The sequence below is a fragment of the Muscardinus avellanarius genome (genome assembly GCF_963383645.1).
Source record: "Muscardinus avellanarius genome assembly, chromosome: 4".
Taxonomy (NCBI): Eukaryota; Metazoa; Chordata; class Mammalia; order Rodentia; family Gliridae; genus Muscardinus; species Muscardinus avellanarius.
The window spans coordinates 103,213,656-103,241,535 of record NC_137789.1 but is presented as its reverse complement, the minus strand read 5'-3'; the positions used below and the strand labels follow the sequence as shown (position 1 = coordinate 103,241,535).

At 42.8% G+C, this 27,880-nt stretch overlaps 1 protein-coding gene across 1 annotated transcript in view; it reads right to left on the bottom strand.

The window, feature by feature from the left end:
• The window catches only part of WDFY4 (WDFY family member 4), a gene marked incomplete at both ends in the record, with an annotated part of 274,912 nt that overhangs the window by 76,549 nt on the left and 170,483 nt on the right, over window positions 1-27,880 (bottom strand). The window contains 5 exons of the mRNA XM_080694795.1: window positions 5,220-5,368; window positions 12,604-12,770; window positions 15,233-15,284; window positions 16,939-17,145; window positions 25,620-25,697. Coding sequence (XP_080550921.1) covers window positions 5,220-5,368; window positions 12,604-12,770; window positions 15,233-15,284; window positions 16,939-17,145; window positions 25,620-25,697 — 653 coding nt within the window. The remainder of the gene's footprint in view (window positions 1-5,219; window positions 5,369-12,603; window positions 12,771-15,232; window positions 15,285-16,938; window positions 17,146-25,619; window positions 25,698-27,880) is intronic.

Sequence of the window (27,880 nt, the reverse complement as noted above, 5' to 3'; positions counted from 1 at the left end):
TGAAGGACCCTACTGGGAACTGATGAGCTGATTGTTCCATCTCCTCCCAGGGAAGGTCTCCTGCCCAGGCCACAGGCCCCCATCCCACCATCCCAGGGCCATCTGAGACAGGTCAGGCTGTCAGAGGCCTGGCAGGAATTCCCAACAGTCTGCAGTAGTGAGGCAGTGTTCAAGTAGGCAGAGCTTGACCTTGCACATCCTGCTGTGGGCCACTGCTGGGCAGGAGGGAAGCCAGAGCCCCTTGTAAGATACAGACTCCAGCTCTCCACGCCCCTTCCCACCCCTTCTCAGAACAGACACGCAGGCCCTCAGCTTCCAGCTGCTTCACTGCAGGGTTGACAAATGTGACTTTGGTTCTGGTAGGATGCTTCAGTGCAAACCCTCTTTGGGCCCAGGCACTTTGTCCACTATTAATACCTCTGCTGGGTCTAAGCTGAAATTCCCCTAAACTTTTCTGCCTCCCAGTGGGCCACAGTGATAATTCTGCTTCCTCTCCTTGGTATAGGCCAAGGTCTAGTAGGAATAGCAATTGCAAATCATGCTTATGGAATCACAACAAATACCTTCCCACTTTGGCTGCACATTATGTTGGCTTCTCTCCCCTACAGGCACTGATTGTGCCCGTGGCTCTGTCCCCTCATCCTCTTCTGAGCTCCAGGCATGTTTGTTCAATGACAGTCATGCTCACAGCCTGCCGAGGGGTTCCCTATTCATTGTCCAATCTGATCCTCAAAATAGATCTCTACTGAGCATGCATGATTAAAATTCTCATATTGTAAATCAGGAAACTGCATTTCAGAGAGATGAGACTTCTCCTAGGTCACATGGTTATTAATAAATAGAACTTGCATTCAAACCTAGGTCCACTGGCTCTAAAACCTTTCCCTGAGGCAAAAGACAAAGATCCCACAGATTGGATGGTACTGGGGATTGAACCCAGGGTCTTCTGTCTCTGAGCTACACTCCAGTCCTTTTTATTTTTTGTTTTGAAACAGGGTCTTGTTAAGTTGCTAAGGATCTTGCTAAGCTGCCCAGGCCAGCCTCAAACTTGCAATCCTCCTGTCTCAATCTTCCAAGTACTGCGATTATAGGTGTGCGCCACCATACCTGGCCAGGATCCCTAGCTTTTACAGAACTCTACCAACTGGTTTCTGCTTTTCATTTTGTGCTTACAGATCCTGAAACACTGATGGTATGAGAAAGAATGCTCAGGAAAATGGAAAGGGACTCTGAGGTAGAAAAATGGTCATTTTTTTCTTGCTTATAGAAACTGTCTAACTATCTAGGACAGGAATCTTGAGATAGGCCCAAATCCTCAGAAAGGGTGAAATATACATTTAGTTCACTGATTCACTGATGGAAGTCCACACTGAGGTCTGTCTGTAGCATTAGTCACATAGCTGTGATTGGATGTCTTTGACAGCCTGTGATCTATAAATCAGCTTCTAGGCATCCGTGGTTGATAGGTATGAAAGTGAAACTGATCCATGTTCTTTTATATTTGCTTAATTTTTTTGGAGTGTTACTGGGGAGCCAAGCATGGTGTTGCCTGACTGTAATCTCAGTATTTGAGAGGCTGAGGCAGGAGGATTGCCGGTTCAAGGCCAGTCTCAGAAACTTAGAAAGACTCTGCTTCATAATAAAAATAAAAAGAGCTGGGGTACAGGGGTTTGAACTCAGGGTAAAATGTCCCTGAGTTCAATCCTCAGTGCCAAAAAGAAGAGGAGAGAGAGAGAATGTTATTGGTACAGTGCAATTATACATGGTAGTGAGATCCAAAGTGATATTTTCACACACACACACGCAACATCTCTTGGCATGTTTCTCCCCACACATGTTCTTCATTTAGACCTGTTGCCATGGCTCATAGAAAACTATTCACAGTTCTACTGCCTTGTTTCATACATCATGATATAGTAAAATTATTATTATAATTATTATACTATAGCTTTTAATATTCTTATAGGGAAATCACCATGAGTTAAGTGATAGTCCTGATATTGGTTGCTGATCTGGTCTCTGATAAAATGGATTGCAGAATAAAATACACTTCGATTTGCCATCTCCCATTTGAAGTTAATTATCGTCAGACTTGTGCCTGGAATTATTCATTAGATCACGAACTCTTCTGTAGACTCAGCCTACATCTGTCTCATGTCTTTGTATCCTTGGAGTTTACCATAATAACTGGTGCAAGACATATTTTCAGTAAACATTTGTTGAATTAAATTAAGCAGAGAAATGATGCCTTAAAACTGCCTGCTGATGTGGAAGAGGTATCTTATTTTAGCACCCTATCACTAGGGGCCCTGTTGAATGGTTTGGGTTCCAGTAAATCAGGTAAGTGCAATGTATTGTGAGCCTGTCTTCCATTTTTATGATAGAATTGTGTTTCTGAAAGAAATGTATTAAAGTTAGCATGGGGCTTCATTTGGAAAAAGGATATTTACAGAAGTCATCAAGTTAAAATGAGGCCATTAAGGTAGGCCCAACTTTAATACAACTGTTGTCCGAATAAAAAGAGGAAATTTGAGCATGAAAACAGACACAGGGAGAAGTCAGCCAGGTGACTGGAGTGATAAGACTACCAGATAAAGATCAACTGCAAAAGCCAGATGCTGGAGGGGATGAGGATGGCTTCTCCCCTTGAACAGGCAAAGTAAGCATGGCCCTGCTGGCACCCCGTTTCCTACTTTTAGCTTCTACAACTGTGAAATAATAAATTTCTGGTTTTGGTCTTGGTTTTTTTTTTTTTTTTAAGCCATTCAGTGTTTGACAGTCCTAGTAAGTTAATATAGCCACATAGCCACTCAAGTTTCAGGCAAGGATGGAACCCAGTATAAGTAAAAGCTGAGTTTCTCAAAAGATCCTTTAGTTTCTGAGAAAAGTTCCAAAGTACCCAAGACCACTCATGATGGGGAATTTGCAGTGTTCTTGAACTTGACTTGGGATATTTTTATGATACATCTGAGAGCCTCTTTCAAGGTCTAATGCTCAACTGCACTCAGCTTGATGGCAGTCCTGTATAGAAGCATTTCAGGGTTGACTTAGCTTTATTTTTAACAGGCATATTTATGTATCTTCCTTAGTCTCGATGGTCAAAATAAGACTTAATCCCCCTTGATCTGACATGATCTAAGAGCCTGTCTCCAAACTGTGCCTCCAGAGTGCCAATACTGTCTTCAGGCCATAGACAAGACCCCAGAGAGAAAGCACTGTCTGATTAACAAACACTTCTTTGAGGTACGGTAACTAAAATTACCTGTGCATGCAATCCCCCAATGGTACTCTGGGGGAGTGATTTGTTCTCAATCTACTTCTGCTTGCATCCTAGAAAAGTACTTTTCCAGACAGGGGAAGTCTGTCTGTCTTGGAAATCAAGTGAATCTACACAGCCAGACCACTAGGCTTCTATTAAAAGTGCAGAGATAGTCAATTTGATCTTGATTAGATGCATCTCATAAACACAATTTATCTAATCAAGATCTTATCCAGCTCAATCTGAATGAACAAGGTGAGGAGTGCAGCCAAGGATAATACAAGTCATCACATGGGAAGGCCATGCAGAGAGGCAGAGGGGAAAGCTTTCATCAGCACCCACAAAGGCAAACTTGCAGACCCATTGTCCATATTGATCATTATCAATAAAACATGAGCGATAAGATGGGATGAGTAGGCCCAGTATTAATTACGCTCCTCCTGTCTTGGAAAGGCACATAAGACTTGCAGCAACTGGTGAATGTTTGCTATGAATAAAAGATGGAAATTAGCAGAGAGAAAAATGTGGAGCATGATAAGGCAAATCTAAATCCAAGGAGGGTAGGTAGATGTCAACTCTTCCACATTCTTTTAACTCTTGCTTCCTGACATAGTTTGAAAATCACATGACACCTGAGAGTTAAAATCCTTAGGTATGGACAGGTCAAGAGTCTGGTTCCTCTGTTAATAGCCTAAGACAATGGTTTTCCATGTGTGGTCCCAGACCAGTTGTAGAATCAGGCTGAGCATGGAAGTTGGTAAGATCTTAGGTCTTCTCCCAGACCTGCTAACACTGGGAAGGGGGAAAGACCCAGAACTCTGTGTTCTAATAAGTCTTCTTGGTGATTCTTATGTGAGCTAGTCTGAGAGCCACGGGTCTAAGAGGTTATCTTGCCACCATTGAAACTTCTACTGGTCAGAAGAGGCAAGACCATCTCTGTGAAGAAATCTTCATCTGAATGTTTCAGAAGCAATGTCCAACTGATAACATGCAACTTGACAACTGAACTTGTGGGGAAAGTGCAAACGTGGTCAACTTGACTTGGAATGGTTACACTCAAGAGAATTGGCCAATATGAACTGGTCAAATCCACATAGACCAAACACACTGAATGCTGATGAAGTATCCTAGAATTTCCTAACAAAGATACTGGTGTTCATTGATGTAGAAATTACTCAATATTTCTCTCCAATTCTCATTTGTTCTCCAAGCACCATATCTTAGCCACTTCCTCAGGTATTCCTCTCTTCCCACACCAGTCCCAGATACTCTTTGCAAGTACACACCACCAAGAGGCTCCCATGACATAAATTTTGTGCTATGATGATAGTGTGCTCCAAACTTGTGAAAAGAATGTGTTTCTTAGGCTGTCAATTACATTAGTTGCCTCTGAAGAAGAGGCATAGAGGAAATGCCAAGCATTATAGAAGATAACCTCTTAGCCCTTGGCAAGATAATCTCTTGGCCCAGTGGCTCTCAAACTAGATCACATCAGAATCACCAGAAGGAATTATTAGAACACAGACTTCTGAGTCTTTTCTCTTCCCAGTTTCTAATTTAGTAGGTCTGGGTTGAAACCTAAGATTTTACCATGAAGGGGCAGCGTCTCTCCTCTTACATAAAATGAACAATCAACAAATTGTAATGTGCACAATCTGATGTGATTACATACAGTTATCCAAATAACCCGAGGGAGATCCCTATGTACCATGCATGGTACACTCCATATCAGGAGAGACATGAGATGCTGCCACGCTGCTGCTTATTGCAGACTTCAGTCCTGGGGAACCATGATCACGGACAGCCCATGACTGTAGACTGCAAGTCCTTCTGCTTCAGCTCCTGGTTCAGTTTCATGCCCCCAACCCAAATAAAGAACCAAGTGGAAGGGGTGGAGTGGGGCTGGCCAGAAAGGAGGTAGGGCTCAGGGAAAATCTGGTGGAGAGAGTGGAGAACTCACTTGGATAAACAGTGGCGAGTGCAGTAAACTTCACCTGTGGGAGACAGGGTGAAGTTCTCAGAGATGTAGAAGTGTTGATGGCCGAAGAGCAGGACCCCTTCTGAGACCAAGTGGCCCTGTACAATCACAAGAGAAAACTTCTGTGTCACCTAGAGGGAGAAAGTGCCAGAGTTAGGATGTGTGCATGTGAAGCGTGACCACAATTCTTACAAAACAGGAGGACAGTGACCAGTGTCCTGCTGGGACACTTGGAAGTGAAGGTAGTGCCTTGCAAGACTGACAGACTGCTGCTCACAACCTGTGTAGCACTTATCCATTCAATACCCTGTGTGGCTCGTCACTGATCCAAGGACACTGCCATCCCTATCAAGGTATGGAGGTGATGTCCATTGCTATATTAGGCATGATGAAATCCTTCCTCTCACTTGAAGCCTCTCCATAACCACACAAAGCATTCTGCAGTTAGCAGGGAGGCATGTTTACCCGACATGAGGCAACCCTCAGTTACAGAGGTCCTGCTGGTGAGCAGCTGAGCCAGGACTAGAATCCAGGTCTGTCTCAAAATAAGCTCAAAACTTGTCTCTGCAAGTCCAAGGCAAGTATGCATAGAGGATGCTTGGTGTCCTTCCAGACCTTTCCTCCTGGACCACAGCATACATTCTCCAGTGACTGGAAATGTGGGCAGCTTTCCAGAATTGCCTGAGCTGCAGAGAGAACCTGGGCCAAGATCATGTCACTTTCCAGTGGCACTAACCCAGTAACTGGTCAGTGTGGAGTAGAGAGGCCCAGCCTCTTTGCTTCCTCTCTGAAGTACCATTTAAACTTCAAGGTCCCAGGTGGAATAGGTGAAGTTTGCAGAAACTTCACTACAGGTATGCTTCTCCTCTGGGATACTCACTCCCAAGAAACCTCCTGCCCAATTCATCTTTGGCTCATAGTTAGCTCCCTGGGGAAGCTAACCTGTGACAATGACCCAGAGTCCTGCAGGTAAGTGGATCCTAGATCAAATGAATCTCAGGAGAAAACGTGATTAAAATAAATAATGACAGGAACCTAGAGGAACTTAGAGTGAGGCCAAGGACAGTATTTTCTCAGGGTAATTCTGTGCTAAGTTCAGCTGTACAAAAGCAGAACTGGTATTTTTGAAAGGGAGAAAGAGGTCTTAGGAGATAAGCATCTCGCCAAAGGCTGAGGTGTGGTGACATATGCCTGTAGTCCCAGCTATTTGGAAGACTGAGGCAGGAGGATCTCACCAAAGACCAGTTACTTAGTGTTATGGTTCAAATATGGTTTGCCCCTCCCTATTTGAGGTGGTGGAACCTTTGAGAGAGCAGATTGGATCTTTAAGACAAAATAGAGGGGTTGTTATAAACTAAGTCTGGTTTCCTTGGTCTACTCTTTGTTTCTTGTCTCACAAGGCAAAATCTCCCTTTCTCTCCCCACCTCCCATCTTGTGATGCTATCCATCACGAGGCCTTGGATAGAAGCCAGACATTGGCACTATGCTGCTTAGACTTTCCAGCACCAGAACCCTGTACCAAAATAAACATATTTTAAAATATTTTTAAAAATTATTATTAAAAATTATTATTAAAAACATTTTTTAAAATTACCCAACATTAGGCATTTTGTTGCATAAACGTGAGCCAGACTAAGAAACCTTGTAAATGGCACAGCCTGAGACAGGAGTTGCTTGCTCACCTTGTGGAGCAATGATGTAGCCACAGTGGTGAAACCTGCAAAGCCCACCCTGCAACGCCTGGCCTGTTCTCTAACTCAAGCATCAGATAGGGTTAGTCAAAGTCAAGGGCAAGGCTAGAAAGCAAAACCCACTGAGGGTTTGTTCCAAGGGGAGTCAGAGTTGAGCCAGTTTTCCCAAGAGACAGCCATCCAAGGGTCTCAATTCTGCAACAACCTCACTGCTAGCAGCTGGCTCCTTTGGCCTCTCCCTCCTAAATCCAGTTTGTTGGAAACACTTGTTCTCAAGCCACTTTCCAAGCCACAGCGTTCAGTGTGAACTTATTTATAATTTCATTCATTCATTCATTCATTCATTCATTCAGATTGTCATCTGTTCAACAAATATGGACTCAGAACCTCCTCCCTGCTGAGCTCTGAGCAGATTTTGTGAACACAAGTGGATAAGATGGACAACAAGTCTATCTTGTGGGGCTTAAACTCCAGTGGGGGAGGTAGATAATGGATTTTCAAGTCAACCAGCAAATGATTACAAATTGCAATATATGCCAAAAGAGAAAATAAAGTAATAACAATAAAGCAAAGCAGTGAGAAACTCAAAAAGGGCACTGTTTTATATAGAGACTTGAAGGATGGAAACAGGGCAACACTATTGAAAAGCCAGGGCAAGAACGTTTCAGGGAAGGAAAATCCAGTTCAGAGCTTAGAGGCAGAAAGCACAGATTAGAGGAGCTCAGTATGTCTGAGATGAGCAGAGGCACCCCATCCTCGCGTTTGGAGGAGGTTTGAATGTGTCTCCCAAGGACGTGTGTTGAAAAGTAAAGTATTAAGGGGGTGGAAACTTAATCCAAAGTTTATTAGGATTAGACAAGTTCTTCAGAGTGAAGTCTCTAGAACTGAATACTTTAGAAGAAGAGGAAGCCAGGAGTGGTGGCACACACCTGTAATTCCAGTACTTGAGAGCTGAGAAGCAACTTAACTAGACCCTCAGCAACTTAGTGAGCCCCTGTTTCAAAATAAAAATTAAAAAAGGGCTATGAGTGTAGGCCAGAGGTAGAATGCTCCTGGGTTCAATCCCCAGTACTCAAAAATGAAGAGAAACAATAAGAAGAAGAAAGAGAAGGGGAAGAAGAAGAAAGAAGAGGTGAAGAAGGAGAAGGAGAAGGAGGAGGAAGAAGAGGAGGAGGAGGAGGAGGAGGAGGAGGAGGAGGAGAAGAAGAAGAAGAAGAACAACAACAACAACAAAAACAAAAACAACAAAAACAACAACAACAACAACACACACACACACACACACACTTCCTGTCTCTTACCATGTGATACCTTGTGCCACTTTGAGATTCTGCCAGCAAGAAGACAATTCCAGACATGAGCTCTTGACCTTTCAGACCCATGAGCCAAAATAAACCTCTTTTCTTCATAAGGTTACCCAACCTCAAGTACTTCATTATGGCAACAGAAAATAGACTAATACAAAGTGTTGTACCAAGCTGTTTAAACTTTTTTCTCTTGTATCTTTTATAGGTGGATTCAAAACAGGCTCCATCCTCAATACTGCACAGTCAGATGTGAAGCCAAGTTAGCAACCCTAGCCTAAGGGCCACCAAAGCCTGACCCCTTCCCTTGATGCCAGACACCCGTGGCAACCTCCATAGTGCCAGCAGCAGGGCCCTCAGAGCATCAGCCCTGATTGGGAGCTTCCCTTTGGGGAGACTTAAGTAACAGCCAGAATAAGCCAAACCACAAGAAAAAAATGTCTGGTGAGTGCTGGGTTAATAGCTTGAACATCGATTCTGCTAGAAAAGATATGGCATCTTAAAAACTAGAAAATGAGCCCAAGTGAACTATTACCTGCTCTTCCATTTAAATGAGCCCTGGGAGAGCTCCATCCCTGTGTTTACTCGTGACTAAGACATCCCTCATGCCATGATGCTATCGATCACCTTTACAAGAGTGGAACTTTTGCTTCCTAATAGAACTTTTTTGAGATCAGCTAGATGATATATTGTCATTACTGATGGACAGATAACTAAGAAGGTCACTATACCACTCTGTGTACGATGACAAACAGGTTGTTTGGAAATCCAGAAGTGACCAAGCTGAAGTTAGAGGGCTCGGGGGGGGGGGGGGGTTGGCGGTGGCTCACATCAGCATGCTCTCCTGAACCCTAAAATTCAGGCCTCGGTGGGCACATCCATAGAAAGCAAGGACAACTGGTGCTCCCGCCCTCCTCTCTAGCGTTATTAGTGAGCAGTGTGGTGCAACACCCCGATTCTGTAGGTGGAAAGCTGAGGTTCAGAGAGGTCATGGGAGGTACCAAGGAACAGCCTGCTCCTGCGTGTGCTCTTATGTGTGTGTGCAGACAAAATGAGAAAGAATAGCCTCAGCCCTACTCCTCTCCCTGCACAAGAGTTCACTCCAGATGGATCAAAGACTGCTGGGCATGGTGGAGCACGCTTGGGAGGTGGAGACAGGAGGATTGTGCAGGTTCAAAGCCAGCTGTGCTGGCTTAAGAGACCCTGTTTCCAAATAAAAAAAATATAAAATAGGTCTGGGAGTGTAGCCTGGAAGTAGAAGGGTTTCCAGGAACCCCAGCCCCAGTACCACCAAAAAAACAAACATATATATATATATATATATATATATATATATATATATATATATATATAATCAAAGACCTAGAAAATAGACCAGAAACTTTGCAATTGCTAGAAGAAAACATAGGACTAACTCTCCAGCACGCAGGCACTGGTAGATAATTCCTCAATAGGGAAGCTCAGAAAATGAAACTGCGACTCGATGAATGGGATGGCATTAAAAAGCTTTACGTAGCAAAGAAAACAATCAAGAGTCTGAAGAGAGAGCCTATAGAATGGGAGAAAGTCAGTGCCAGCTACTCCTCTGATAGAGGACTAATATCTAGAATATATACAGAACTTAAAAAACCTAACACTAAAAAGTAAAATATTGAACAGTTGATGCGCTCATGTTTCTCATATGTTCCCCTTTCTACATCTTTGGCTTTCAAAACAATACAGCATATTATGTGACATATAATATATAATGTTAGATAATATACACATTATATGTAATAATATATTATACATTTTAAAATATATATCATGTATCATATATGTCATATGTCCTCAGCCCTGTTTTTTATTCTTTTTTTTATTTTTTGGTGGTACTGGGGTTCCTGGAAACCCTTCTACTTCCGGGCTACACTCCCAGACCTACTTTTTATATTTTTATTTGGAAACAGGGTCTCCTAAGCCAGCGCGGCTGGCTTCAAACCTGCGCGATCCTGCTGTCTCCGCTTCCCAAGCTTGGGGATTACAAGTGTGCGCCACCATGCCTGGCTTTGTTCTTTATTTTGAAGCAGGGTCTCACTGAGTTGCAAAGGGCCACACTAAGTAGCTGAGGCTGTCTGCAAACTGCGATCCTCCTGTCTCAACCTCCCAAATAGAATGCCCCTGGATTCCAATGCTATAGAATGTTATATAACATATAACATAGTGTATACTATTATAATTATAAATATATTATATTGCATATGCAATATAAGTACATATTTATATTCTCATTTTTCATAAAAAAGCACAGATTGCTAAGAAAAAGGTAAGTATTAAAAGGGAATAGGCCACGTAAATTACGTTTGTGTTGGCTAGCCATAAACATAAGCTTCTACTCTTTCTAATTTGATCACATCTTCACGAAGTATTCAGTCACACTAATAATAAGAAATGTATATCCAAACAACAAATAGACACTATTCATATATGTATACAAAATTAGCAAATATGGAGAGAAATGCAATGCTTGTCTGTCCCCAGTTCCTATCTGCAGGTTGAGAGGAGGCGCAGGGGTGCCCCCTGCCTGCCGGCTCCTGCCACTTCTGCAAGACGCCTGCGAGCCGCCCAGCCTCCCTGCTTTCTGGGCAGGCTTGCAGGAGACCTGCGGAAAAGGCAATGTCTGTCATCTTGTTCGGTTGCCCCAGCATAATGTGAGGCATACCCATGTTATGAGGACTGTTTGGAGCAGGATTCCTGCCATAGCTCGCCTTCACTGAAGAACTGCCTATGGGGATTGGAGCATGTTTCTAAGGGGATGCCTCTGAATATTGATTGTAATTGGAGCATACTTTTAATGGGATACCTTTGAATATTGCATATTGATTGGAATTGGAGCATGGATCTAGCAGAATAGCTTTGAATATTGCAGATCCAGGGCTCAGGGTCTAGGGCATTTATTTCAAAAGGTATAAATGAGAATCACTGAGGCAGCTTTATAAAGTTTGTATTCACAGGCTACATATCTAGAAGTTTCAACTCAACAGTTACAGGGTGGGGTTCTAAGGCCGGGGTCCAGGGTAGGAGAGGCCCATTCTAAGGTACAAAGTCTTGAACCTGCTGCGCATACTTGGAGATCATAAGAAATTCTGTGTAATCAGAATGAAAAAGGAGCTGTGTGTGTGTGTGTGTGTGTGCACACGTGTACATATGTATGCGTGTATGTATGTAAAGGAGCAGGGTGAGCTAAGGTCCAGCTCGGGCATGGCCCAATGTACAGAGCATACCACAGAGGTCCCAGGAAGGGGTATCACATGCCTTGTGCCTCTGAAAAAGCTGTGACAACTCACCCAGATGGGAAATTTCAGCCTGGGAAGGTTAGCGGCCTGCTTCACCTCCTACTAGCAGCTGAGGCTAAAAGTACTTGGAAGAACCGCTGTTTGCTGTCTAGAGCAAAAACACCTCTCTTTGAGCTGGTTCTTTCTACCAAAGTCAAGCTCATATTTTACACTGAGTTTTTTTTTTTAACTGGTGTTTAATTTTACATGCAATTAAAGGGAACAACAGCAAGAAAGAACCCTCACTGGAGCGGGGACTCTGGGTGGACCTGGAGGCTGCATGGAGCGATCCCAGGGACCATCCCCAAACATGTGGCGACTGGCAGGGACCCATGATTCACAGGCATTAAGTTGACCACCCTCCCATCAAATGGACCTGTTTGCAGAGAAATGTGTTTGTGGTTCTGGGATTCATTAATCAATGATGCAAAGGCAGCACAGAATAATTGAGTCATTACTGTCCCAGGTATTGCTGGAGGCGATCAGAACTCTGCTGTCCTTGTGAAAAGCTGAATTAAACTACACCTATGAAGCCAAGAAAGGCTGAGGCTTAAGTCAAAGGATGAGACTGAGACAGGACATATTTTTCAATTTCCTTTTCCTATGAAAAGGAAAGTTCATTTGTCTAATTGTTTTAGGGGAACAGTCCATGTATGACCAACTCCAAGGCAGATGGAATGGCAAGACAGAATGTCAACAGGGTGTGGCAGAGGAAAGCTGAGCTCTACTCAATGATAGCAAGAAGAAGAAAAAGAGAGATAGAGGAAATAATGAGGAACAGATATAGTCCTTGGGGACACACCCCCAGTGCTCTACCTCCGCCAGCCATGCCCCACCTGTTTAAGTTACCATCCAGTAAATCCAGTAAAATCATTACTTCTTCACTGGATTCATCCACAAATGAGATTAGAGCCCTGATTCAGTTATCTCACCTTTGATCATTTTTGCACTGTCAGTGGGGACATTTTATATCCATACCATAATATCCCATATGAGCAAAGGCAGCTTGGTTCTGTTCTGCCTGACAGACTAAAAGAATAACTGTGATAGTGAAATTACCTTTTCTCCATCAAGAAGCTCTTGTAAAATAACTTGTCTTTCCCGACAGAGTTCCAAGAAATCCTCTGAGTGCAGACTTTCGTGCAGGGCAGGAAAGAAGGTCAGCTGGGTGCAGTCCACTGCCACCTCGTCGGGCTCGCTTCCAGCTCCCTTTGGTGTCAGCTCATCTGCAGCAGCAGAAAGGGACACAGTCTTGGCGCCAACCACTTGGCATGAGGAGGAAGACACATAGCATGTGCTGTATCGCTGAGAGGACCTGCAAAGGCTCCAGGATGGAAGAAAGCTGTGGACTGCTCAGCCGCCCTTCCTGCTTCTGAACAGGGACGCCACCTGCCTGACCCTGTGGTGTGGTCAACACACCTTCATGGTGGTTCGCCCAGAAGTACCGGGTGTGCCCAGACCCAGCCTTCCTGCAGCATTTGAGTGACCCCAGGGCAGCAATTCAAAGTTACCGCCATTCATCAGGAAAGCAAAATCTCTCTACAACCCTCGGTATTTGCTTCTTCTCCACCACACTTTGTTGACTTTCAGAAGTGTTGTTGATGTTTTCTAATTATAGAAGCAATGTCTTCCTAGTTAAAAAACTTGGAAAGGCCAAAACGGGGTGAGAAATGAAACAAATATTACCCATCCACCCTGAGAGAGTGCTAATAACAGATCTTAATCAGAAAGCTCTTTCCTGTGCCAGCTACTTCTGGAGACAGGTGTTTATCTAGTCTTGCCTAGATTGTAGATAATGGTTCTTTTTTTTCTTTATCTTTTTTCTTTTGGTACTGGGGATTGAACTTGGAGGCATACTACCTCTGAGCTACATCCCTAGCCCTGTTTTTGTTTTTGTTCTAAAACCGGGCCTCACTAAATTTCTGAGAAACTCATTAAGTTGGTGAAGCTGGCCTTGAACCTGCAATCCTCCTGTCTCAGTCTCCCAAGTACTGGGATTACAGGTGTACACCACCACACCCAGCTGTAGATACATTCCATCCTCACTTTACAAATGGGAAAACTGAAAAAGGAGAATTATTGTGTTCAAGGTCACATGGTAACTGAGAACTAGAAAAAGAATCAGAGGCAGCTCTTGCTGAGCCCAGTGTGTGATCTCAGTCTCTGTGCTTTTAGGTCTCACTGATCACAATGTGGTTGATTTGCTTCCAGTATCTTCTCTGTGTGTGTGTGTGTGTCTGTGTGTGTGTGTGTGTCTGTGTGTGTGTGTCTGTGTGTGTGTCTGCGTGTGTGTGCATATATATTCATATATATGCATGAAGGCATGTGCAACTTTTAACAGGATAAGAATAATGTTATATTTGTAGCTTTTCCTTGTAAAGATCTTTTTCATTCAAGATTATATCATGACTGAGAGACTGAGACAGAAAGATTGCAGGTTTGAAGCCAGCCTTAGCAACTTAGGGAAACCCTTAACAACTCGAAGAAAACCTGTTTCATAATAAAAAATTTAAAAAGCATGGATGGAAGCATAGCTTGGAGGAAAAATTTCCCTGAGTACAATCCTCAGTAATAAATAAATAAATAAATAAAATAATTAATTTTAAAAACATCATGAGGTCTGGAGATTTTGTTCAGTAGAACACTTGCCTAACATGTGCAAGGCCCTGGGTTCATCCCCAGCACTGAAAAATAATTATAAGCACTTTCTCATTCCACTTAAAGTTCTTTTTTGGACAACATAAATGGTGGAAAGAGTTGAGACAATAGGTGCAAACACATATTACAATGTCATCTCAATGTGTCACAGTGGGACCCCCAAAACACCTAGGATCAGAGCCTAAGATTTTCACTTCTGGGCTTATACTACTACACACTGGCAAGACAGAAAGCTCAACTCAAAACCTGTTACGCGGCAGTAAATGAGTCAGGCTTGATCAGTGCAAAGAAGTAGCCTTTGGTCTGAGGCCTAGCTGTTGGTCACAGCCTAAGACGCAATGAAATTCACAGACCGAGAGCATTCCAACCAAAAGGTGGACTCTGGGGGAAAGAAAAATTTCATAATATAATGTGTGAAATATAGTATATGTGTTTAGGTGTGTTAGGCCAAAATGACCTTTGAAGCAAACCCCACGTTTTCAGTAAATCAACTCAACCAAATTTCTCCATGAGAATTATGCAAAAAAGGGGAAATATTAACCTGATTAAGCAAAGAGAAAGTATTAACATGAGTAACAGTATTAAATGACTCTAAGCCTTTTCTTTGACTCTGTGAAATAATAATGACAATGATATTTGTAATTTTCATAATCAAAATTCAGTATAAAAAGCATTAAATATCTATTCCATTCATTTTTGTTCTAAGACATGTTGTTATTTTTCTCCTATTTTTCGTCACTTACTGAATATGTAATTGTATTGTTTGGGGACACATTTAAAGGCTTCCCTGTTACAGCAAACTAACAAAAGCCTTTCCCCGTAATTGTTATTATTCCAAATAATGCAAAATTACTCCCCTAACAGAGTGTCTAGTTCTGAAACAGATTCCTTTTTTTACTGGAAATACAATTGTGCCCTTTAGCATTTTCTCCTCCCAAGATAATAATTTAATATCTTTAATAAGATAGTAAATAAAACCAATAATTGGATTAATTGTTCAAAAAACTAGACAAACAGGTAAACCCATTACCTTGGTTTTCAGTATTGCTTTCAGAATTATCACTCTTTCTGTCTTGGTCCTCCTGAAATAAGACCAGGGAAAAAGAGAAATTAAATGCTATATGTTACGTTAACACTTCCCTCCCATCCCACAGATTTAAAAGCACATGCAAGCTCTTGAAACCACTCAAGTTTCTGATGCAAAGGGAAGGAGGTGCCAAATCCTATAGAACACATCAAATGCAAATATCAGTGTTCCTGAATCAGAGGGGAAATCTCACAGTCTTCCCTTAAGTAGGATTTATAGTAACTCCCAAACATGGTACTAAGATAAGGATGGGCAGGGTTAGATGGAGTGCTGGATGTCTGTGTGTGGGCTTCCCTGTTGAGGAGACAAGGAGAGGACCCAGAGTTGGACAGCCTCAGAGACAAGAGACTGAGTTTCAGAGCCAATCTTTGGCAATGTTACCCATACAATGAGCAAGCTACTTATTCTTTCTGCCTCCAGTGTCTAAGAAATAAATACATTGAGGGAAAACACTGCCTACCACCAGATACTTACTGACAAGTGTTAAAAAATACAAGTGTCTGCAGAATAAATTAAGGGGTTTTTTTGGGGGGGCGATAATGGGGATTGAACCTAGGAGCATTCTACTCCAACACAGACCCCCAGCCCTATTTTACTTTTTATCTTGAAATAGGGTCTCACCAAGTTTCTGAGAGTCTCATGAAGTTGCTGCGGTTAGTCTCAAACCTGCTAAGCTCCTGTCTCAGCCTCCCAAGTATGGAGATCAGAGGCGTGATGGGTAGAAGATTCTAGGGTAACAGACTAGGGAACAAAGCTAACCCAGGACCTTGGAAAGAATGCAGAAGGGAAGCTAGCAATTCAATGTCTGGAAGGCTGCCTTCTAGAATATTTTAAATTAGCATTGCTCAATGAGAACACACGCACACACACACACACACACACACAAAAAAAAAAAAAAACTGTTGTGAGGTTTTTCTATATCCATGACCAAATGAATTAAATGACTGTCCATCCCTTCAAAGGCCAAATGTGAGCTTGACAACAACATTAAGCTTCATGAGAGTAAAACCCAGAGGCTGCCCAGATTTTGCTGCTTGGGAAGCCGAGACAGCTTCAATATCGCATGGACTGAGTGGGTCCCTGGCTGGAGCTTGCAGAAATCACTGAGTTCAAGAGATGTTCATTGTAAAACCTGTTGCAGGATTTGCTTGTGCAGTAAATAATGCCCAGAGCAATGCGGGTTCCAAGCGCTCATGACAAAGGACGTAAGCTGGTTATTGCCAGACACCGGCATCCAGAGTCTCCCCCGGACCCTTGCAGACCGCAGTGTGGTACTGGGTCAGGGGCGTATGAACCGCTGTCTATGCATCTTCTCATTCATTTGTTCATTCATCTGGGCTGTAGTTACAGATCCCTCCTATGCACCTGAGAGGATTAGTGCTTCTCTTCTTCTGTTAGAGGACGTGAAGAATAAGTGTTGGAGCTGAAGGTATAGCTCAGTGATAGAATGCATGCTCAGTACACACAAGGCTCTGGGTTTGATTCCAGCACCAAAAATAAACTAAAACAAGTTATTCTTATGTTTACCTCCATCTATTCTCTCTCCTACCCAATGAAAACATGAGACAGGAAGGCTGCAGAGCCACTTTCCTGCACGCTTACCACTTGGAAGTAGCACTGTCTCCCTGTACACTCTGCTAAGCACCTACCTTACACCTTCCTGAGTCCAGGGCCTCCCATGGGGCCAAGCGTCTGATGCGTTTCCTCATCCGAGCAGGTCCTTCTCTCCAGTCCAGTTCCCACTGGCAGTAGGGCATAGTTTCTGATTTCTGGCCCCATAGTCCCAGCTCCCCAAAAAGCTGCTCCTGGATCCTGGCCCAGGCCTTGGCTGCTTTGATGTGGCCGCATCTCTGCCTCTGAGAAATAGAAATACAGCATCATTCCTGGACATGTTTTCCCTGCAGGCCTGGCCCCAAATCTCTTGAGATGAACAGATTGATTATTTGAGAAAAATGCACCCCTGGGTAGCCCTGAGTGTCCTCAACAATTGTGCAGCATTATTTCTGGATTCAGGATCAGGCCAGGAGAAACAAACAGTTTCTCAGCCTTCAGATCACCCAATCACAATAGGGGAGGAGAAAACTGTCCAACTTTGCCCTCAGAGACACTAGGCTGCTGGGCTGGGCAGAGAGCAGCAGGTCCTGAAGGTTATCATCAGAGTGGACTGCACAGCTATTTTATAAAACGGATCTAGAGTTCAGCTACAGCTCCTACCCTTCAGGATGAACAGGGAATCTCACCTCATCCCCTACCTTCCAAAATGATGTTAAACATACTTAGTCCAGTTGACCCAGAATGGAGGTAGAGTGGGAATTAGCAGCCCTGTTGACAATTGGATGATTGGAGCAAGAATCCTCATCTCTGGGCCTCAGAACCTCCAAAGGTAAGTGAGGAGTTTGACCTGTATGATGTCTAAGGGACTTTACAATCGTAATGTTAGGATTCTCAAACATTCAAGGACTCTAGAATGTTCTCAGATATGAACACTTCTTGTTTTAATGAAAATAATCCCAGGTAATAGCTATGAAATTCTCACTTTGTGTCTGTGGTCTTTGTGTGTACTGGGGATTGAACCCAGAGGCATTCTACCTCTAAGCTACCTCCAAGCTATACCTCCAGCCCTATTTTATCCCTTTCTTTCTTTCTTTCTTTCTTTCTTTCTTTCTTTCTTTCTTTCTTTCTTTCTTCCTACCTTTCTATTTTTCTTTCTTTCTCTTTTTTGAAACAGGATCTCACTAAGTTGCAGAGGGCCTCACTAAGTAGTTGAGGCTGGCCGCGAACCATTAACCTCTGGTCTCAGCCTCCCAATCTGGTCTTTTTATATGTCATATTTCACTAGCATACAACTGGAACTTTAACAAAAAACACATTAACATCCTACACTGCTTTGGCAAGCCACACAGGTTTCATAAATAACCTATCCAAAAAAGCACCTCAATATAGTTCAGAGAGTTGGATCAACATTGTCAATACAATTAACTTCTTCAAGTATTCATACATTTGGTGGTATTTTCCCTAAATTTTAATTTTATTTTTTTTCAGAAACTGTAAAGATGAAAGTGCTAATAATAAGAAACGGAGGTTTCAAAATTTTAACATAAAAACTTGTGATCATGTGTTAGGCTGAGCTCCTAAAACCTGCTTGATCTCATTTTTCTATACAGTGGTCACAGTGATAAAAAAAAATATTATTTCTCATCCCCAAGAGGACATTAAGTCTGGACAGGAGATGTGACAGCTCCAAAATCTGACAGGTGGCCAAGCTGAGATTTCACCTGCTCTCAGATTCCAGAATCTTCCCTTGCCTGTGAGCTAGATACATTTGCTAGGGCCTATTCCCATTTTCTGGACTCGTGATTTCTGCTAGCATTACTTCAATGATTGGCAGACTCTTGGATGTAGGCCCTACAAATCTGGGCCATTTTAAGTGGATAAGTCATTCTCAGAACCTTCTAGAAGTGTTTCCATGGGCATATGGCTAGGGGACAGTGCCCAGCACATGGTCTTTGGTATCCACTGAGCCTGACCATCATCGTGTTCCTGCTATTGGCCAGCAGCTGAATCGGAAGGAGCTTCAGCTTCCTCATCAGTCAAATTTGTTTAATAACATTATCAAAATAATAAAACTGCAGGCTTATGGAAGGACTGAATGAGATGACATTTCCACAAGTTTAATATGGTATTCTGCCCAGCTTATGCATTGTTATTATTGTGAATGAAGCTAATCCCATTTCAAAACAAGATTATTTTGTTTCTCTGTGGTTCTTAAAATCATGTCCAAAACAGTTACAGCATTTTATACAGTATTCTAATTGGTTAATAAGAAACCCCAGAAAAATAACTGACAAAGCTTTTCATAGACATTTGGTCACATGAAATGAACCTTTGTTGGGAAAATATCTCAGTTTCCTAGTCACGACTTTTTGTTGTGTTTGTGGTAACATATTGAGCTTCATGGAGGATGAGTGATCCCAGGCTACGGGGTTGTCTAGCCTAGACTTCAAATAATCCGCATACTTGGGGAGCTGAGAAGGAGGATTGCAGGTTAGAGGCCAGCCTCAGACTCTTAGAAAGACCTTCAGCACCTTAGCAAGACCTTGTTTCAAATTAAAAAAAAAAGAAAGAAAGAAAAGAAAAGAAAATAGGGCTGTGGTATAGCTCAGAGGTAGAATGGTCCTGGGTTAATTCCCAGCAGCTGCCCTAATTCTGGGTTGTTCTACATGTCAGTAGCCAGCAGGCCAGATGTGTGTCAATGAGAAGATTCCCTAGAGATGAGTAGTTTCTTAGGACATGAAAACAAGTGACATCTGGTCCCAGGAGAGAGGCTGTCAGATGACTGAATCACAAAAGCCCTGGGTTCCCACACCTGCAAAGGTGCTCTGGAATGCACATTGTACATCCTCTTCCAGTTCAAACCAGAAGTGGATCAGAGGCCACCCACAAGGCTCCCAGGCAGGGATTCTGTTGTGCAGGGGCAGTTAAGATTTTTGACTGAACAGCAACCCTTGGGTGGCAGCACTTTGATTTTCCTTTGGGAAGTCAGGTTTTCTCTGCTTGAGGTCTCTGCTTCTTTGGTGGGGTTGACTTCAGCCCCGGCTTTTAGGTTCAATGCTTCTTCCAAGTCTGGTTAATCTAATTGACTGTAAGTAGTTATAGGATGGGCTAATGAGCATCTTCCCGCAGGTTGATGCTTTCTGGAGCCCAGGCAGAGGTAGCAAAGTAGAGCGGTACACACACACACACACACACACACACACACACACACACACTCACACACACACTCACACACACTCACACTCATTCATTCCTCCCTCTCAGCAGAGAGTACCTTCGTGTGCATTAGGGGAAGTAGACCTGAGCAGGCAACACACACATACACACACACACACACACACACACACACACACACACACATACACACACACACATACTCATCGCCCCTCCCAACACAGTATGCCTTTGTGCTTTATGTACATCAGGGAAGTGGACCTGAGCAGGCACAACCCTGGAGGCATGCAGCTCAGCAGCTCAGCAATGAGACAGTAACATTGTGCAAGTTAGAAAAAGCTCTTGTTCCAGTCCCAAGATGTACATACAGCTTAATGAGCAAAAAGGGCTCATGTCAGGCTTCCCTGGTCCCTTATCCATGTGTCCTGAGCCTCCAACTCCTCAGTAACCTCGCACATACTTGTGTGAGAAAGTTTATGTGAGTATGTGCGTGGGGGGAAGAAAGAAAAGAGGAGAGAAGAAAGAAAAAATGAAGACAGAGCCAACAACAAAAGAGCGGATACTTGAGCCGAGTAGAGTTGAGTTTCTGATCCTTGCATAAGAAAAAGCTGTAAAAAAATACTTACGAGTAGAAAAATACTTATGAGTAGATAGAGATTAGGAAACAAAGCATCCCACATGACCCTAGAGAGCCCAAAAGACAGCAGGCAGAACAGAGCCCTCAGGTCCTTAAAGGCATTTCTGGGGTGGCCAGCATTCCACAAAGGCCTTAACCTATAAAGACTAGGTTTTCAGCCGGCAAAGCCAGGATGAGGCATCTCTGTAAATGACAGGAGGTCCTGGCATAAGAACAGGATGGTCCCGGGACACAACAGAACAATAGCAGCTGGACCACAGAGAAAGGGCTGAACAGAGCCTGGACGCGCTGAGGGAGAGTGTGAGCAGGGCGGGTGCCCCGGGAGCTATTCCTATTCCTCCCAGTACCTCTGGAGGGAGTGGAAACATGTCCATGCACCCTTTACCTTTGATGTGAGGGTGTGATATGACACTGCTGGGGTTAATGTCCCTGGCTCTGGGCAATGTCCCTGTCATGGGCTTCTGCCATCTCCACTGACCTCTCAGGGCGGGTAGCTCTAGGACAAAGGAGTCATCTGTGGCTTGTTGTTGACAGCCCTGGAAACAGGGGCCTCTGAACCTCATTATCACCATCCTAGAGGAAGGGTCTCCTTGGGTACACCTAGGAGAAGCTGCCTTTGAATAATGGGGTGGACTCTGCAGGCCTGATTTCTGTCCAGACCTTGAACGTTGCTTTTCTGGAAGTGGAACAAGGCCTGTGTTGGGAAAGTGTGCTGCTGCCCCTTAAAAAAGCGGGGTGATGCTCCAGACCCCATTAGCAGAAGGCAATTGCATTGACATTCTTTTAAACATCAAAACAATGTTTTAAATATTTAAACACTTGGAAAGTATTCTCACAGATTAGCTTCAAAATGCTGATTTTTCTCAAAAGTTCCTAATCATCGGTAAAACTGCACACATTTCCCAAGTAGTCTCCCCATTGCAGCAAGGCCCCACGGTGAAAAGGAACCGGGCTGCCATTCCAGGAGGCTGGGTCCTTCTCTGTGGGTGCAGCCTCTGCTGAGGACCAGCTCTTTCTACTTGAACCTGCGCTCCTGCTGCAGCAGAAACACACAGCTCCAAAGGCGCATTCCTCTCAGCTGTAACCAAATCCTTCAGGTTCTTCCCACAGAACCGACCACCATCTGGATGAGATGCTGATTTGAAAGCTAAGATAAACAGCCTGCTCTGTCTAGAAATGACACAGCTACGTTGTTTCTAAAGATAGGACACATCCTAAACTATTTGTCTTCTCTTCCCCTCAGTGGAAACTCAATTTATTAGCCCCACTGCTCACCCTGGGCAAAATCAGTGAGTCTGCACAAGGCTCTGCCCAACAGGCACGGGTAGCGCCCGTTGAGGCCAGCAAGGCACCCCACCGTTTGTGTGGTACATTCTTGATGTTGGGGTAGGGTAGGTGCCCACAGAGAAACCTGGTCCAAACTGACAGTTGTGAAAGACCAGCTTGTGCAGCTGGAGAAACCAGACATGCTTGCTGACCCCTTTGCCAGTGGCCAAGAGCACACCTGGTACACCCCAGTACTGCTCCCTCACACCTGCCGTGTCCTCTGATTACACAGGATAGCCTCTGGTTGCTGGGGTATCAAGCTGCTCATCTCTGGAGCCCCTATTCTCAGGGGATAAGCTGGGCTCCCAGGCAAGCTTTCCTGGGGAAATTAGACCCTACGATGGCTTAAATTGATCAGTAAGTATATCTTTGGGTTCCCAGAACTGGGGTGTCATGTCTCACCCTTACTGACCCCTCACCCCATCTCAGGCACATGAATGGTTCCGTCCACTTCACTGTCCCTGTTATAGCTGGATGTAAAATGTCCCCAGGACCTCATGTTCTGGAGACAACCCTGTTGGGTGTGGGACTTGGTTGCTGGGGAAGGGTCCTTGGGGCATGCCCAGGAACAAAGCTTTCCCAGGACAGCTGCTGCGGCTTCCTGCTCATCTCCCTCCCCTGCTGCCACAGGCTGATGAAGCTCTCACTTTCTCTTGGCTCCCTTCTACCATGACCTTAGGACCAACCACCTCAGTTTCTGCTTGGCAGAGTACATGAAATGTAAGGATACCACAATTTAAAAATGGGCACTTGAACTGGATAGGCAATTCTCAAAAGAAAAAAAAAATACTAATGGCCAATAAATATATAAAAAATGTTTAACATCATTAGCAATTAGAAATGCAGATCAAAACTACATTGAGACTCCATCTGACTCCAGTTAGAATGGCAATCATCAAGAATACAAACAATAATAAATGCTGTGAGAATTCAGGGAAATAGGAACTCTTATTCATTGTTGGTGGGATTATAAATTAGTACTAATATAGAGCATGGAAGTTCCTCAAAAGACTAGGAATAGAAACATCATCTAACCCAGTGTTCCCACTTCTTGGTATCTTTCCAAAGGAATTAAAGTCAGAATACAGCCAGGCATGGTGGTGCATGATTGTAAGCCCAGTATTTGAGAGGCTGAGATAGGAGGATCGCAGGTTCAAAGCCAGCCTCGGCAACTTAGGGAGGCCCTCAGCAACCTAATGAGACCCTGTTTCCAAATAAGATATAAGGGGCGTGGTGGCGCACGCTTGTAATCCCCACGCTTGAGAGGCGGAGACAGGAGAATTGTGCAGGTTCGAACCTAGCCGCGCTGGCTTAAGAGACCCTGTTTCAAAAATATAATATAGGCCTGGGAGTGTAGCCTGGAGGTAGAAGGGCTTCCAGGAACCTTAGTACCACCAAAAAAAAAAAAGATATAAGTATAGCTTGAAGGTAGAATGTCTCTGGGTTCTGTGCCCAGAACCAAAAATAAATAAATATAGTCAAAATACTATAATCATACATGTATATTCATGTTTAAAATAGCATGATTTACAATAGCCAAATTATGAAACACACCTAAGTGTTCATCAACAAATGAGTGGGTACAGAAAATGTATTTATACAAAATGAAATTTTACTCAGTCATAAAGAAAAACAAAATTATGTCATTTTCAGGAAAATGCAGGGAACTAGAGAATACTGTGCTAAGTGAGATCAGACAGTCCAGCCGGATGTGGTGACGCACGCCTGTCATCTCAGTACTTGGGAGGCTGACAGGAGGGTCACAGGTTTGCAGCCAGCCTCAGCTACTTAGTAAGGCCCTCCGCAACTTAGTGAGACCTTGTTTCCAAATAAACAATAAAATATGGCTGAGGGTATAGCTCAGAGGTAGAATGCTTCTCAGTTCAATCCCCAGTGACACACACACACACACACACACACACACACACACACACACACACACCAAAGAAATCAGCCAGTCACAGAAAGTCAAGGGTCATATGTTTTCTTTCTTATATAGAAGAAAGAGAGAAATAGGAAACAAAAGGAACTTCAGATAATTGAGGGGTGAGACCAGTAGAATGGTGGAAGGAGATTGGGGGAGGGTGATGGGAAAGGGAAATAGAAGAAATGAGGAAGGAAACAGTTCAAATAATGTTATGTTCATACATGAAGTTACCACTACCAATCTCACTGACACATATGGGGCAGGGTGGGTAGTGGGTGGGATTCAAGAGAAACATACTAAGTGCCATGTGCATGTGTGTCTGGTGTCACCATGAACCTCACTATGATGTATAACTGCAGTGCAACAAAGTATTGAAAGATATTAATATTATATATTATATTCTATAATTAGAAATCATTTTTATAATCTTTGTTAACAACAAATAGCTCCAACTGAAAATTAATTTCTTAGCCACTGCATGACCACATTCAGAGTATCTTGTCTCTACCTCCAGGCTACACTCCTGGACCTATTTTATATTTTTATTTGGAAACAGGGTCTCTTAAGCCAGTGAGGCTGGCTTCAAACCTGTGTGATCCTCCTGTCTCTGCCTCCCAAGCACAGGGATTACCAGCGTGTGCCACCACGCCCGGCATTATCATCCTATCTGGAAGATGATTCCCTGAGGCTGATGTGGGATTCAACAGGACTCTGACTGGCCTGGGAGCCCTTTGTCTTGCTGCACAGAAGTCATGCCTAAACAGGTACTTAAAATGCCCAATCCTGCCCTTCTCCATGGCATCCACTGTACCCACGGAAAATGTAAAATTCCTAATACGGTAGAAGCCCCATCTGCTTTGGCCCCCGCTTCATCATCAGCCTGTCCTTGCCCAGCCCAGGTCCTCTAGCCACTTCTTCCAGTTACTCAGTGGCATCCAGCTCTCTCCTGCCCTGAAACTTTTACCTATGCTCCCTTCCTGAGCCAAACCACTTCCCCCAAATACTTCTGAAGTATTTCTCCTTCAAATCACTTCTTTGGACAAGACCTTTAAGTCTCTAAAATTAGATTCCTCCCCCTGTTATATCTCTCACTGTACTCATGGTTTCCCTACCTAATCTCCATGTCCACCGTAAACTTGTGGTTATATATGGGCTCGTGAAGTTATTCAAGGTACATCTCTCCTTCATAGTGAAGCTATCTGAGAATGAGGCCTGGCCACATCTTGACAGTGTGCTCATAGCTCCAGTGGGGTCTGCAGCAAGTGAGCTCTCAACACGTCTTCACTGGAGGGATGAATAAGTAGAGGAGAAGGCAGACAGAAGGTCTGTCTCCTTAGCTGCTGACAGTCGTGTCCTAAGCCCACTGTGTGGACCATGAAAGTAGAGTGAACCACTGATAACAAGTATTGACTTACACAATCTAAAACATACACCAAAGGCCCCTCCGGTTATCCACCCTCCCTCCTTTTCTTTCTTTCTTTCTTTCTTTCTTTCTTTCTTTCTTTCTTTCTTCCTTCCTTCCTTTCTTTCTTTCTTTCTTTCTTTCTTTCTTTCTTTCCTTCCTTCCTTCCTCCTTCCTCCCTCCCTTCCTTCCTTTTTATCCTCTTTATTCTATGTATGTATGTATGTATGTATGTATGTATGTATGTATGTATTTGGTTCAAGGTGGACTCAAGTCAATTCTATAGATAAAAGATACATTTGTCTTTTACCTGTACATGGTCTTTGTATAAAGATGCATGCAGCTCCTGTCCTCTTCTTCTGTAGTTCTCTATGCATGAAACAAAATCCTGCAGAAGAGAGAAAATAAGCCACAGCTTAGTGATTCCTGTGACTTTAGGTCAGTACTCCTCCATGTTGACCAAATGCTGAGGAAAATGATGGTCACAAAAGCTGTTGGTCTTCCAGGCGTGGTGGCACACGCTTGTAATCCCCGCGCTTGGGAGGTGGAGACAGGAGGATCGCGCAGGTTCGAAACCAGCGGCGCTGGCTCAAGAGACCCTGTTTCCAAATAAAAAAGGATGTAAAAATGGGTCTGGGAGTGTAGCCCGGAGGTAGAAGGGCTTCCATGAACCCCAGTACCACAAAAAAAATCTGTTGGTACAATCAGTCACAACCACGTGAATACAGACTTTGATGTGAAGATACCCTAGCATAGTAACACACACGCACACACACACACACACACACACACACACACACACACACACACTTTTGTGTGTGGGGGTTACTTTCATTTCCACCTATGATTAGCTTACACTTTCTCCCAAAAATAACTACAAAAATCTCCATTTGAATAATCTATTTTAAGACAGCAGGGAGCTACCAAGAAAGGCAACCTTAGCAAGCTAAAATACTAGAGAAAAAAAGTTCACTGAACTGTACCCAATATTTACGCTTCTTTTTTCCCCACCTTTGATATTTTTTGAAGATTTTTAAATAGTACAAGAAGCTGAGCAGCTGAGCAGAAAGTAGTGGCTACAAGTCAGTGATCAACAGAATTCTGGCTGTCTCTGGTAGCTGGGGAGATAAAATTAAAGTTCAGATCCACCATGGCAGACAGGACATAAAAGAACAAAATCCTGAAATAGGCAGTAAAGAAAACTAAGTGTAGCTTTCTTCATGGATGGTCCACTTTAGGCAGCTGCTGATTCACCAACAGCATGGAGCTAAAAGGCTGAGAAGTAAAAACTTTCTCAACAAGACCCCAAAAGGCACACGAAATTAAAAGAAAGATCAATACACGGGATTGCATGAAAGTAAAGATATAGCAAGATGAACCTGGAAAAGTGGGAAAAGATAGAGACAAACTCTATAAACACTAACCAAAAGGAATCTGATAAGGCTGTACCAATGTGGTATGAAGTATACATCAAGGCAAGGACTGTTACCAGACATAAAGTATCTTTATTTTTTTTTAAGATTTAAAGAAGTTTATTAGAAAGATAGAAATACAGAAAATAGAAATGCAGCCCCATGCCAAGATGGCATGGGGAGGTGACTCGAAATGAACACACCAATAAAGTATCTTTTAAATAATAAAAAAGAAGCAAATACATCATGAAATTATAAATATGAAGCACCTAGTGTATAATGTGTAAAATAACAATTAAAAGAAGAAATTGACAAACCCACCATTATAAAGAAATATGTTAATTTGTATTTCAGAATCTAATAAAATAAACTGAAAAGAAAGGAAGAGATATGGACAATTTTAAGAACATAATAAGGATACTTAACCTAATCAAGTGTTTTGAAAAAGATCACCTACTTAAATACAGAACATTTAAACAGCATCATGACTAAAATCATGATGGGACATAAATAAAATGTAAAATGATTTTGAATGTTAATATTCTAAAGAACATATTTTTATAACTGGGTATGGTGGCAAATACCTGTAATTCCAGAATTTAGGAGGCTAGGTTAGGAGGATTGCAGGTTCAAGGCTAACCTCAGAAACTTTAGCTAATTTGAGACCCTATTTCAGAACTAAAAAATAAAATAGGGCTGGAGGTGCATCTCAGAGATAGAATGGCCTGGGGTCAATCCATATATATATTTTTTTTTTTTTCCTGGCACAGTGGGTTTAAGCTAGAAGCAAATATAAAATTTTTCCAAATGTTTAAAAAGTAAGCAGCAATTTCAAAGTAATCCATGGGTCAAATGAAAAAACAAAATGGGGAAATTATTGTAAAAAATGGTTTGGAAAATAAAAATGTGAAACAACAAAGCATATATGATATAATCACAACAGCCTTTGTAGAAATATAAGTAACTAAAAATACTAGTTATAAGAAAAATTAAGCCTATAAATTAACAATATATTTCAAGGAGTTAGAAAATCAAATTAAGCCCAAGTAAAATAGTAAGAAATACATAATAAAAATAGAAGAAATTAATAAAGTAGAATATAAAATAATTTTTAAAACCTTTAAAGACAAAAGTTGGTGTCTCTTTTTTTCCTTAGGTA